At 43.1% G+C, this 12,082-nt stretch overlaps 2 protein-coding genes across 5 annotated transcripts in view; one reads left to right on the forward strand and one right to left on the reverse strand.

Annotated features, from left to right (window-relative positions):
• dock6 (dedicator of cytokinesis 6) overlaps positions 1 to 12,082 on the reverse strand; it is a 69,639-nt gene that overhangs the window by 34,130 nt on the left and 23,427 nt on the right. For all 4 annotated transcript variants that reach the window (XM_088932454.1, XM_088932455.1, XM_088932453.1 and 1 more), the window contains exons 13-18: positions 10,652 to 10,745; positions 10,259 to 10,421; positions 2,695 to 2,812; positions 2,205 to 2,275; positions 1,787 to 1,925; positions 1,162 to 1,263 (exon numbers count right to left, since the gene is read on the reverse strand). In XM_088932454.1, the coding sequence (XP_088788580.1) occupies positions 1,162 to 1,263; positions 1,787 to 1,925; positions 2,205 to 2,275; positions 2,695 to 2,812; positions 10,259 to 10,421; positions 10,652 to 10,745 (687 nt within the window). The remainder of the gene's footprint in view (positions 1 to 1,161; positions 1,264 to 1,786; positions 1,926 to 2,204; positions 2,276 to 2,694; positions 2,813 to 10,258; positions 10,422 to 10,651; positions 10,746 to 12,082) is intronic.
• On the forward strand, positions 7,074 to 8,405 carry angptl8 (angiopoietin like 8). Its single transcript, XM_088932327.1, has 3 exons — positions 7,074 to 7,418; positions 7,602 to 7,763; positions 8,271 to 8,405. The coding sequence occupies exons 1-3, from the start codon at positions 7,089 to 7,091 to the stop codon at positions 8,403 to 8,405; spliced, it is 627 nt and encodes a 208-aa protein (XP_088788453.1). The 5' UTR covers positions 7,074 to 7,088.

Raw genomic sequence — 12,082 nt, forward strand, 5'->3', positions numbered from 1 at the left:
TGTATTAGAAAGCACCAGTTTACATTTTATGAGGAGATATACTAGGTCAGCTTACGGGGAAAACTGTATGCTTGCTTTGTTTTCAAGGATTCAAGCTCTTCCTGAATGCTGTAATATGCCCAAATTGTACCAAGAGCTTCCATTAATTCAGAAGACCAAAGCTGCAGTTTTATATCTCAGTCTTCTACAACACTGCATGATGCATTCATTTTTCTGTCTCATGTGCTGACAGATGCAACATGATGGCAAAAGCAGTTTCTCTACATCTGGCCACATAACTGCAGAGCCAGAACCAGAGCAGTCTGTGGGTTGGTTGTCTCTCGGCTAAACCTGCCTGGAAACATACGATAAGGAGTCCTTGGTGGGAGAGAGGGTGTTGTGAAGAAATCAGGTTGTTTTGGGGAGACCGCTCCCTAAGACTCCCCAATATATTCAAACCCTGCCTCCACGCAGTGGCACGACAGCATGTGCATTAGGGCTCCGGACCTTGTCCTGAGCTTTCCTGCTCTGCCCAGGAGGCTGGGATACTGCACTTCTGCACCTCACTGCAACAGGTTTGAACACTTGCGAGTCCTGTAAGTCCCACCTCTGGAACAGTCTCATTATGCACTCCAAATAATGAAACTACAATACACACTGTGGGCAATCATGGCAAAGCAAAGTGAATGATTGCTTTAACTGTCTTAAACATGTCATGCCATGCAAATTCACCCTGTCAAACCTCCATAAAGGCAACACCTTCCAGCTTTTGAGCCATCTTGGGTTTCTCAAAGAACTTATCTAAAAACTGAACAGTGTGGCTAATTTAAGTCTTTTTCTAACTACAGATGCTCTTGTTTGGAGGCGTTGTTGCCATTAAAAATCTCATTAGTTCTGAAGAAAAGTGTCAGTTCTTCAGTTCAGAAGTTAAGTGTCAGACTTGCACCATTACTCAGATTTAAAAAAAATTAAGGCCTGAGGTTCAGCATTTGAATTTCAGAATTAAAAACTAATGTGAAAAGTAACATTAGGAAAAATAATGAAAGCACATACTGTCCATACCATCCCATGGCAATCCTACAAAACCTAAAAAGAACAGTGAAACTGAAGACTTGTTTCATGTCGGTCTGAGATTTTGTTGGGTTCTTGGAAAACCTTCTTTTTTTGAGGGAAGATACTCACATCAGGGGTGAGCACGGAGTAGCTAGGGGGGGGCTTCTCCACAGACACAGGCAGGCTGAAGGAGCCTGTTCGAAGACGGCCATGCTGCATTAGTGGAATCCACTACAGAGAGAGAGATTCAGCAGAGTCAGCAACCTCAACATTTTCAGTTGAGCAAACAGAAACAAACTTAAAATGGCAGTATGCTAACACAAACACGATGAACACAATCAAGAACGACAGCTAGAAAACTACTAAGTGCAATTTGTTTACAAAGCAACTATTTGCTTCTAGAAACACATGGACAATTCGTCCACATTACATGTGTTTGAAGCTTGGAATTGATACACTGGCTTCTTTCAAGAAACAGCTGGATGAGATCCTGGGATAAATTAACTACCAACTTGCAAATGGGTTAGTTGAGCCGAATGGTCTCCTCTCACTTTTAATCTTTTATGCACACTGAGGTGAAATATGGTCGAAAGTTGATTTCTGTAGGTGAACAATCTGGTACTCACAATCTTCCCTTCACCTCCTACTATGCGCCACAAAAAAAATTGTATTTATTATCCCTTCCAAGAAAGTGAAAGACTGAATGTCTCAGGCACTATGAAAGGCAACTAGAGGGGCAGCCCCGAGTCCTCACCGTGTACCCCACAGGCGTCTCCAGGGGTGTGTTCTGCTTCTGCTGGCAGCTGATGTGGTAGAAGGTGAAGAGGAAGTGATGGTTATCTGTCAGGTTCGCCGGGATCTTCAGCTTTATTTCCTCGTAAAACTCTGGAGTTCTGGAAGGAGAGGAGAGAAAGAACACAGGATTAAGGAAACGTAGGGAACAATTCCATATGAGGGTCTTTCACAGACTCTCAGAATTTCATATGCTGATGCTTCAGAGAGCAAGGGTACTCCACATTAGGGTATCTTTCCCCTTCCAAAATAGCAATACCTTATAGCAGAACTGTAACAATCTCAAATACTGTGTATGTATAAAAAACACTGCATTCAAAGATAATAAACAGATGTGATGACTAGTGTATATGTTCAGTACAAATGCTTCAGGGGCTTACTTGTCATGGTAGATGACTGGAGTGTAGGCTTCTTTGTAGAACTCCCCGCAGCTAGACTTCCCAAAAATAACCTGCAGGTACAGCCAAAAACCATGCTGAGATATCTAGAGAGAACTCTTCAAACAGGCAGATAGTCTACTAAATAGTCTGTACTGTAGGGATGATCTGACTGTCCAGCAAAGTCTGACACACACAAATTCAAAGTAATACATGGCAAAGCACATGAGATAAATGATTACAATACAAGTCCCCACATACTGGTTAAAAATCAGATCAAAGGTATTTGATATATAAAGATGGAAACAGATGAGTGTCAGCAGGGGTACTACTACAGAATAGCTGTGCAGCAGGAGGCAGATCACAGCACAGCTGATAGTTCCTGCAAGATTAGAAAATGAACTCCCTCCTGATCTGTGCACTTGCAGGGCAGGAGAAATGGAGACTATATTGATGGAACAGGAGGTTGATGGCACAGGGGGTGTCTACTCACAGGCATGGCCTGGCTGGGGTCCTCGCCCGCCATGAACTGCACCTTGACAGCAATGTTTCGCACTGAGCCCTGCCGACTGCTGAAGTTCAGGCTCTGGGGGTACACGTACAAGAGGTTCCTAATGGAGATAGTGAGAGAGGACAGGGAGAGAGAAAAGGAGTAGGAGAAAGAGAATCAATCCAATCATTGAAAACATTTCAGGATTTTTCAGTCTAGATGGTCAGAAAATTGCCTACAGTCCTCTCTGAAAGTATACTGAGCTGTGACTTATAGCCAAGCTATATGTCAAAAGATACAATTTGCATATTCTTACAAAAAATTAAATTCTTAATTGGCTAGAACTGGATTATTTTTTACTGTCTGTTTTCCATTGCATGCTGTTAAGAGATAGCCAATACTAGATGTGATTTTAAAAAGAACTCTCAACTCCTTTTAAAATTCAGGCGTCCACATTTGCTGTGCAGGTCTCCAAACAGATGGTGTCTTTTTTTAACCTGCACTCTTGCCCAAAACAAACAGCCGAGGTTACTGAAGGACGCAATGCTCCCTCTCAGCAGGCGCTGTGTGCTCCCTGACTGCTGAAACAATGAGCCAGGCTGGCAAAGATCTCCTGTCAACTCTGATCTCCAAAACACACGAGAGCCCAAAGTAACCTTGAACCTCCTGCTAGCAGCCAGTGGCAAACCCAGAGTCTGATGCCATTTGTTTCTGTTAGACTTCCAATAAAAGAAACCACTCTAATTTCTCTTCAGTAAAGAAGAAAGCCTGTTCAACACCAGCCCGGGCTCGACTCTCTATTGGCATGTTGTAAACTCATTGGCCAAACTGCCAACCGAGTAACACCATGGACCTCTGCCAGCTGCAGAATGTGTCCCACTGAAATATTTTCTCTGTCAGCTGAGACTGTGATGAAGGACAATGGCGTGTTGAACTAAACTGCACAATTCCACCCCATTCCACAGGTTTTGTACAGGTTTGATATTTAGGGGATTGTTCTGGTCAGGGAAGCTCATGGATGTCTGTTTCATTCTCCTGAAGCCAACCACACTTTGTAATGTAAAACACTGCCTGTAACTGAAAGAGGAAATTCATTTGACTGGGTGGTGGTGGGGATTCCTTGTATCAGAGATATAAGCCCATCTGTGTATGACTGAGTTCTGATATAAAACATTTTCACTCACTGTTATCATGTACTGTATATATCAGATGAACCAAAGCAATTTTAAACCTAAACTACTGTCATTTAGAATTGCTTAGTCAGGAACTGAAAATGTTTACTTTTTTTCCACACTGCAAGCTCTTAAAAAAATCATGGGGGTTAGTGGTAATTTCAAGCTGTTCATCTGTACCAGGGGCGAAAACATTGAAGAAACATGTTTTTACAGCAGCTATGAGCAAAATACACAGTGATCATGGACAATTAAACATGACTCAAAGTTCTGTGCAGTTATTAACACTCCAGCAATGCTTTCTTATTTCCAGAGTGCTACACACCAGACTGTTGCAACATGGCTAGGAACCCGTATCAGGTCACAATGGTCCGATCACTGTATTCAATCCATATCAATCTCTCAAGGCAAGAGTTTCCCAACACCGTTTTACCAATTACTGTACCTTCCATTACTGTACTATTACTAGCACTCTGAAGCAGTTACCTTCAAAGGTGGGACTAGCAGGTCTCACCTTGGTGAACAGACTGAAATTGCTGAAACCGTTCTGAACAGTGTTTGCCAATTTACGCAAACCCAATCTTTCTAAACATTAAATTGTTATTGCTAAAAAACACGTTACCCATCATTTTTGTATCCGTTTCTGACATAACATGGCTGTAATATTGTCCTTTTTGTAGTGCCATTCATTAGCATACCCAGAACCGTAGAGTAGAAAAACAAATACTCTTAACAAATATGCACTAAATCAGAATGCAGTAAAGGGAGATTTTTTCCTAACTGCCTGAAAGGTAAAAGCACCCATACACGAGAAAAGCCATTTAGAGCTCATGATTGAAGTAATGGACGTCAGACTGGGCCTCTGTTCCCATTTGCCTGCACATATCTACTGGAACCACAAGGCAGCAGTGAGCACAGTGAAGATGATTAGGGGCTAGCATGCACTCATTGGAGAGGCCGACCTATGAGACTGTTCTCAAATAAGCAAACAGTGTGAGGTGTGTAATGCCAGCTGTAACCCCAGCGCACAAACACACCGTAGACAGGGCAGCACCAGGATCCCACAGGCACCCCACACAACAGCAGCCCAGGCACAGCCATCCCCCCAAGTCTTCAACACTGGGTACTCATCAGGATATCAAAATAAATTAGCCTGATTGTGTAACCAAGGTACAATTCAGGCTCCTTTATTTTGAAAACATTGTAAGCTGATGTTTCAGTGTTTCATGTGATCTCAAACCAAAGAGAAGTTCAATCCAGAGAAAATTGGGGTCAAGAAGAAACTTTCATTTTAATGCCGCAGGATAAAAGAAAAAAAGCCTCACTGTTCATATCAGGACACAGGAAGACTTCACATATAAATGGTAAAAGAGAGCTGCAGATTACCAGGAGGAAATGAATGCAATTCTAGAAGGAAAATTAAAAGACAAAAAATAATTTACAGTAAATAACATTCCATAAAACCCTGAATTAAAATAATTGCTCAAGAGCAGCATTTTTTCTGAATCTAAATTGCTTATCTGTTTCTTGAATGTGAAAAATAAAGATGTTAAATCAAATGAACTAAGGGATTCTAAAAACTATGAGTGGAAAATAGCTTCTAAACTTCACAGAGTGGGTGAGGTCTTGAGCGAGTGAAAAAAAGAGTGCGTGAGGAGAGTGCTTATCACAAAAATCGAATCCGGCCATGCTGAGGTCACTCTACTGGAAGTAAAGGAAAACAAAGATCTGGGTGCTTCCCAGACACCACTTCAATACTACAGCGGCATGCTGGGCTCAAAAAGCCAGCCCAATCAGTTCGCCCACTACAGGCTAGCCTGTGCTCTGATGTCAGCATAAACCAGTCAGCCGTCTGGAGCAGAGCCCTGCGTGGGCTTCCAGAGAAACTTGTGTGAAGCAGCAAAATTGCTAACAATTTCCTAAGCAGTATATTCCTCATTGGAAAAACACAAAGTCTGAAAACAGCTCTAGATATGGGCTCTGCTAAACAGTTTACCAGTTTTGTGAAGCCAGGAACTTCATGTGGGCTTTCATTTACATACGACCAAAAGTTTTTAAAAAAATTCACGAACTTAAAATGTTCACGAAAAGAGAACACAAGTAAATCTTTCAACAAGCTTTGCCGCTTTGCTTGCTTCACTGATTGAAGTAAATTTCTTCTGCAAACCTCTTTATCAGAAACTGAGAAATTCTTGAACACAACAACAAAACCTTGTGCCAGAGCCTTTGAATCAAAGGGCTCCATCAATATTGAATTTCTACATCTCATCACATATGGCAAAGTTACCACTTTTTGGCACAAAAAACTCCCATGATGGATAGAAATAATTCTATTAATGCTTTAGTGGCTGGAAGAATCCAGAGAAGCTCCTCGATCCAGTGTACTGCCTACCTCTGGTCACACAGGTGAAAACTGAAGCACCATCTTGGACACAGAAGGGCTGTTTCGCAAAAGAGATTGCAGCAGTACTGTACCAGCCCCTGTCTGCTCCGCTCCCTGGATGTCAAGGCCAGTGCAGGAAGGCTCTGCAAGTTATATTCGGTCATGGCAAACACAGAACAGGCACTGGAAGGTTAATGATTGCTACTTAATGAGGTGATGTTTGAAAAAAAATAGTTGCACCGGGGGGTGGGCGTCTAAAACAGCCTCTCAAAAACCTTTTTGTGATGAGCACACCCAGCTGGCTGAACTATAAGAGAAAACCTGCGATCCCTGCTCTGAGCACGCCAGCTGACAGCACCTTTGCGCACACCCATCAGCACAGCCACAGGAGTACCAGAAGTGAGGGAGTAGGTAGGTTTGAAGCTGGAACTTAAATGAGCTCACAGAAGTTCTGTTGTACAAGCAAGTGATTACACAGTACAGGACCAAAACACAAAAGATATCACTTTGCAGCCTTTAGAATACTTACAATCGTTGACAGCAGTCATGGATGAAGGTTTAGTCTAGCATACAAGTTACATGCCTCTATTTCATTGCTTTACTTGGACAAAGGGATTTCTTATATTATATAAGTTAAAATGTATACATTATCATGTACGGTGAGATATAAGGTTGCACAAAGATAACATTTCAGGGTTGCTCTGGATTGGAAGAATAAAACTCAGAGCTTTGAGTTCTAGATTTGATAGGTGATTTCATGCATTTCAATTAGTTGGCCCTAAGGTTGGATTTTCTTCTTTTCTGTGATGGGTGTCATTAGGATTGGTTGGCTGCTTCTCGAAATGAAGGGCTCCCTGGTCTTGCTTTGCGGGGTTCTGCTGGCAACATGGGGTCCAGGACTGCCCGTGCCCATCCAAGACCTGCTGGATGACGGGCAGCCGCCTGGCAAACACCAGAGGGTGGCTTCAGTGGACGACGTCAACGTCTTGATGTACGGGGTGCTGCAGTTCAGCCAGGCACTACACGAGATGTACCACAGCACCAATGACAAAATTGCCCGTATATCCCACCGCCTGGATTCAAAGGAGGAGAAGCTAGGCCTGCTGGGAAAAGAAATGGTAGACGCCAAGACAGCGGAAGAACAAGTGAAGACAGCTGTCAGGCAGCTGCAGGTGAGATATGACCTCACTATCCTACCAGCATCCAAGATTTGACATTAGTGCTTATTTTGACTAAATCTGAATACTGATGTTATTAGCTGAAGATATTCTAGTCAGTTCTTGCATCTGAACGGTGCCCAAAGATCGGCGGAAGGCTATCAGCACTGATTTGCAGTGTCACCATGTGGCATGCAGGTGGAGGACGCCGAGCTGCAGCGCCAGGCCAGGGGTATTAAAAAGCTGTTTGAGAAGGTGCTGGAGCACCAGGAGTCCCTGCAGAAGCAGGTGAGCAGTGCGGAGAAGAGCGTGAGCACCATGGAGAAGAGCTCAGCGCAGGTGCAGATCTCTGTCCTCAAGGTAAGTGCAGCCACCTGTTCTTTAGGGCCTCTCTCAGCAGATTCCAACAAAAGTTGCAAATAATACAGGGCTCTGTGAACTTAAAACCAAGAATCAGGGCACCCACGGTGTATACACAGCTGTCTTTCAAAAGACCAAGTGACCGGGCGCTGGGGTGTTTGTCTGATTGGTGGTATGCTGGGTATCGAGCCACTAAAGTATTGCTTCAGTATTGTAGTAAGGCTGTTTGTTTTACGAGTTCTGGGATACATGCTATGATAAAAAGGAGCACAATTAAGGATGTTAGCAGTACTGTATATATGAACTATTCTGAAAATTCCAATTAAGCTATCATACATGTTTTTTTCCTAGTTATTTTAACTGAAGGAAGATCAGCAGCTTCAGATCAGAAAGGCATTCCCTCAATCACAAGACATGCGGACATAACTGTTCTCCATACTGACTTTACCGAGGCCTCTCCTGCGGTCCTGCTCTCTAATTGGCATCTGTCTGTGTTCTGTGGTGCAGAAGCTGAGCGAGAGACATTATAAAGTTCTGAGGACCCTCGCAGTCCTGGTGCAGAGACAGAGGCAACAGGTGGAAGAGCAGAGCAGACAGCTGATGCAACTGCAGCGCCTGGTACAGTATAGCAGCGCAACGTGAGAGAAACAATTCAGACGATTCTCTTGAATTATTTTAATATTTGATCTTGGTTATTTCCGAGCTGTAAAGTATTTATTTGTGATTTAATCATAGATTTAGACACAAAAGTCAACTGTGTGTAAATTCTCATTTACAATGATGAGAGTAGAGTACTGATTTACTGTACACAACAGGGCATTTTACTCGAGTAGGCTAAAGTGAAGTGTGTTAAGAGAGGCCTTTTCTTTCAGATTGACTCTTGAGTGAGTCGAGGTACATCTGCAACTTACAATTTCTTGATGGCCACCCAGCAAGGACCCCAGGACCATCCTAAGCTACATGCGCTCCTTACAGGCTGGAGATCTGTCAACGCTGAACAATGAGCTGGGAGCAATGGAATTGAACACTCATGAAAGGCACTCAGCAAGACCCAGATTAAAGCTTGGTGCGTGGCCAACCGAAGGATCCAGCTTTGTTCACAAACTTTCTTATGGAATCTCACGGAATTAGACAGGCTAATCTTCAGTAACTTTTGAATGCAGGAGCCGAGACATCTGTAGTGGAGTGAAGCAGGGGATTTTTTGTTTTATTTTGTTTTCAAGGCATGGGAGAAATTTAGAATTTTCTGGGCAAGCCTGTAAATTAACTCTATGAAAAAGATAGCACTCCAGGTCCCCTATCCACACTGCATGTCTTTTCTGCAGTGGTCCCATTCCTGTATTCAGACAAATTGGATGAGTGCAGACAATTTAGATTTGCGGGCAACTGGGTTGTGGGAGTCTGAACAAGCTACACAGCCATGCTGTAGAAGCCAATAGCCAGGCTTCTTTCAGGAAACAGATGGATGAGATCCTGAAATCAATTACTAAATAACTATCAAACAGACTAGAAGAGTCAATTGGTCTCGTTTGCTGCTGTGCTTATATTCTGAAATTATACTTCAAAACTCTGGAACACCACCCTGAATTAGAGACTTGTCAACCATTTATATATATGTAGCTGAAAACCTTTTCAGGAAGGCTTTTTAGTGATTATCTTCTGTTTTTACATGCAGCATTTGTAACATTTTATTTTTATTCTGATGTGTTCTTTTTATACATTGTAATGTGCTTTAAGATGATTAAAGATGTTGTGTAAAATAAAGTTTACAATTATGAAACCTATTCCACACTGACTTTTCACTAACTGGGTCAGCAGTGTTCAATGTGTAGAATAACTGTGCAATTTGCTTGCCTGTGTTATTTAAAAACAAACGTCAATTTCAATTAAGATTTAAAAATCTTTTATGTGTACTATGCTTCACAAGAATACCAATCTGAGGGGTAGCACACCTCAATTCACATACTACTGGAAGAAACACAAATTTAAAATCCCAGTTTGAAATCACGTTAAAAGAGTCCTGGACTATTCAGCATCTCTTTATATTACAGATTTATCCTTTACATTATTGTAAGTATTATATGAAATTGCAGTAAATGTATCTGTGAAATTTGCATTACATCACTGAAATTAAGAAAAAAATATTAGTAAACTTGTATTTTTGGCATTATGATATAAGTAAACTGTGTCAATTAGCAGAAACTGTTCTGCTGGTAACAAAAGAGACTACAATTAAAGCTGGGGTTCTAACTTCATGGCAACATCAGGTAATCCAGCCATTAACTCGTAAAGCACTGACATACATCCCATGTCAGGTTTTTGTTCTTCCAGATAAGGCCACTGACTCCAGTCTCAAGCCTGCCAACAATCGGAGGAGAAATCTCCTGCCACAGTCGAGGGAATGGAGACTGCAGTCAGTGTTCTGGCAAAGACCTTCTGCAGGACTTCCTGAAAGGCAAAGGCGGTCGAAGACAGTCTGAGCGAGGGGTACACACCTGTATGTGGTGTACGGGACGTAGATGTAGCGGGCAGGGAACTCCAGCACCTCCTTGGTGGGCCGGACACGCAGGTCTGGGTAGGGCTTGACGTGCAGCAGCTCGGGTGACAGGCAGTAGTGTGGACTGTCCGGAGCGGGGGAGATGTCAATCTTCAGCTGGGCTGAGGGGGGCGGTCAGGACAGTACAATCACTGCTTAGCATCAACCTGCTAGACACTCTGTGAGCAAGTTGGGCTGGCTAGCCTTCTACCGTCTCCTACTGTATCTCACATTCTCATTGAAAACCCATCTGAATAAGAGCTCTGACTCACACTGACGGAGGAAAAAGAAACTACGCCAGCAAAGGCACTTAGCATTTGTTCAGTAAGTAGGAGTTCTTCCCATGGCTCACCTGTGACAGGCCGCAGTCTGCGCAGCAATGACGAGGGTCTTCGCATGTCAGCAAGGAACTTGTAGAGGTCCTCGTCACTCAGGCGATCCCCCTCCTGAAACACAGACACACCTGCCTTCACAGCACTTTCCTGGTCTGCAAACACAAGGTACACGTTCTGCCACAGCGAAAGGAGATTTGTTTTTCACTTTTCAGAAACCCAAAGAGAACACTGGGTCGTTCCAACAGAGTTCACAGGCTTGTTTCAGGATCTGTTTCATGGCTTCTGACAAGGGATCAGCTGTATTTGCAAACACAGTTCAAATGATTTTAAGATTGCGTTCACCCATATTCACCTCTTCAAACTGTGAGTGAGCTGCGGGAGTTTGAGCAACAACTCTCAGTTACCAGCCAGATCCTTGTAACAGGTAAACATTAACATTGTGAAATATCTGAAACAAACTAATAAGACTTCTGAAATGTGCTTCTGTAATGTGCTGCTGTTGGGCAATGCGATCATGTTCCTATAGCAGATAGGGAGGTTACTGGGACTGACCCAAGGTCAGTACAGTACATTGATGAGAGGAGTCCCTCAGCCCTGTCTGTTTATTTTCCATTGCTGGCTTCAATCATGTGCTCATAATTCATGGTATGTCCATATGGCAGCACATTCTCAATGGTAGGCAGAATCTGTCATAGCCAAGATTTATTGTGGAAACCCATTAATAGAATTATTAGTTCTTACTTTGAGTCAGATTTAATTAAGCAGATTTAATAAAAAAAATATTTTGCAGGTGTGCTTAGCTGGCTCAGACTGATGGCCTTGAGTACCCCAGCAAACTTGCATCACCCTGTCTGCCTCTTTGATGCAACATGTCTGACCCAGCAAGGTTCACTGTGCGAGAGTGAGAGAGCTACAGCACGCAGGCAACTCTATTGGCAAAGTATTAGATGTCCCTGGCATTGAGAGCTGTCCTGCACAGTCATCCGTCCACAACAACACATAGCAATCAGCCACTAAACAGGGGTCACGGACATGGACTGCTGTGGCGGCCCAATACAAACAGCATGGGCCTTCGCCTTCAAGACATTTTCTAGGGCCCTTGCGACGTCAGCTACAACAGCTGGTGCAGAAATCAGGGGGATGGACTGGCGTGGAAGTGACACCTAGAGGTTCCAATCCTAATACAATCACTGGCTCTAAGGCAAAACACAGCAGCTGTCCACATAGCCTCCGAAGTGTTTAATGCAAAAAAAGCAGAAAATTCTCCTTTTAGATTCTGAAAGAAATTGCTGAAGTGGAAACAAAGCACAAAGTTAACAGAAATGACATCTCCATAGTCCCCTACCATCATCAGTGCTCATAAATACAACATGAATGATCAATGTTCAGTTCTCAGCAGGAATAGGTCCTGCTGACCCTGCAATGAAATAAAACCTCCATAGCTGCCT

This window comes from Atractosteus spatula, chromosome 14 (assembly GCF_055471065.1).
Source record: "Atractosteus spatula isolate fAtrSpa1 chromosome 14, fAtrSpa1.hap1, whole genome shotgun sequence".
Lineage (NCBI taxonomy): Eukaryota > Metazoa > Chordata > Actinopteri > Semionotiformes > Lepisosteidae > Atractosteus > Atractosteus spatula.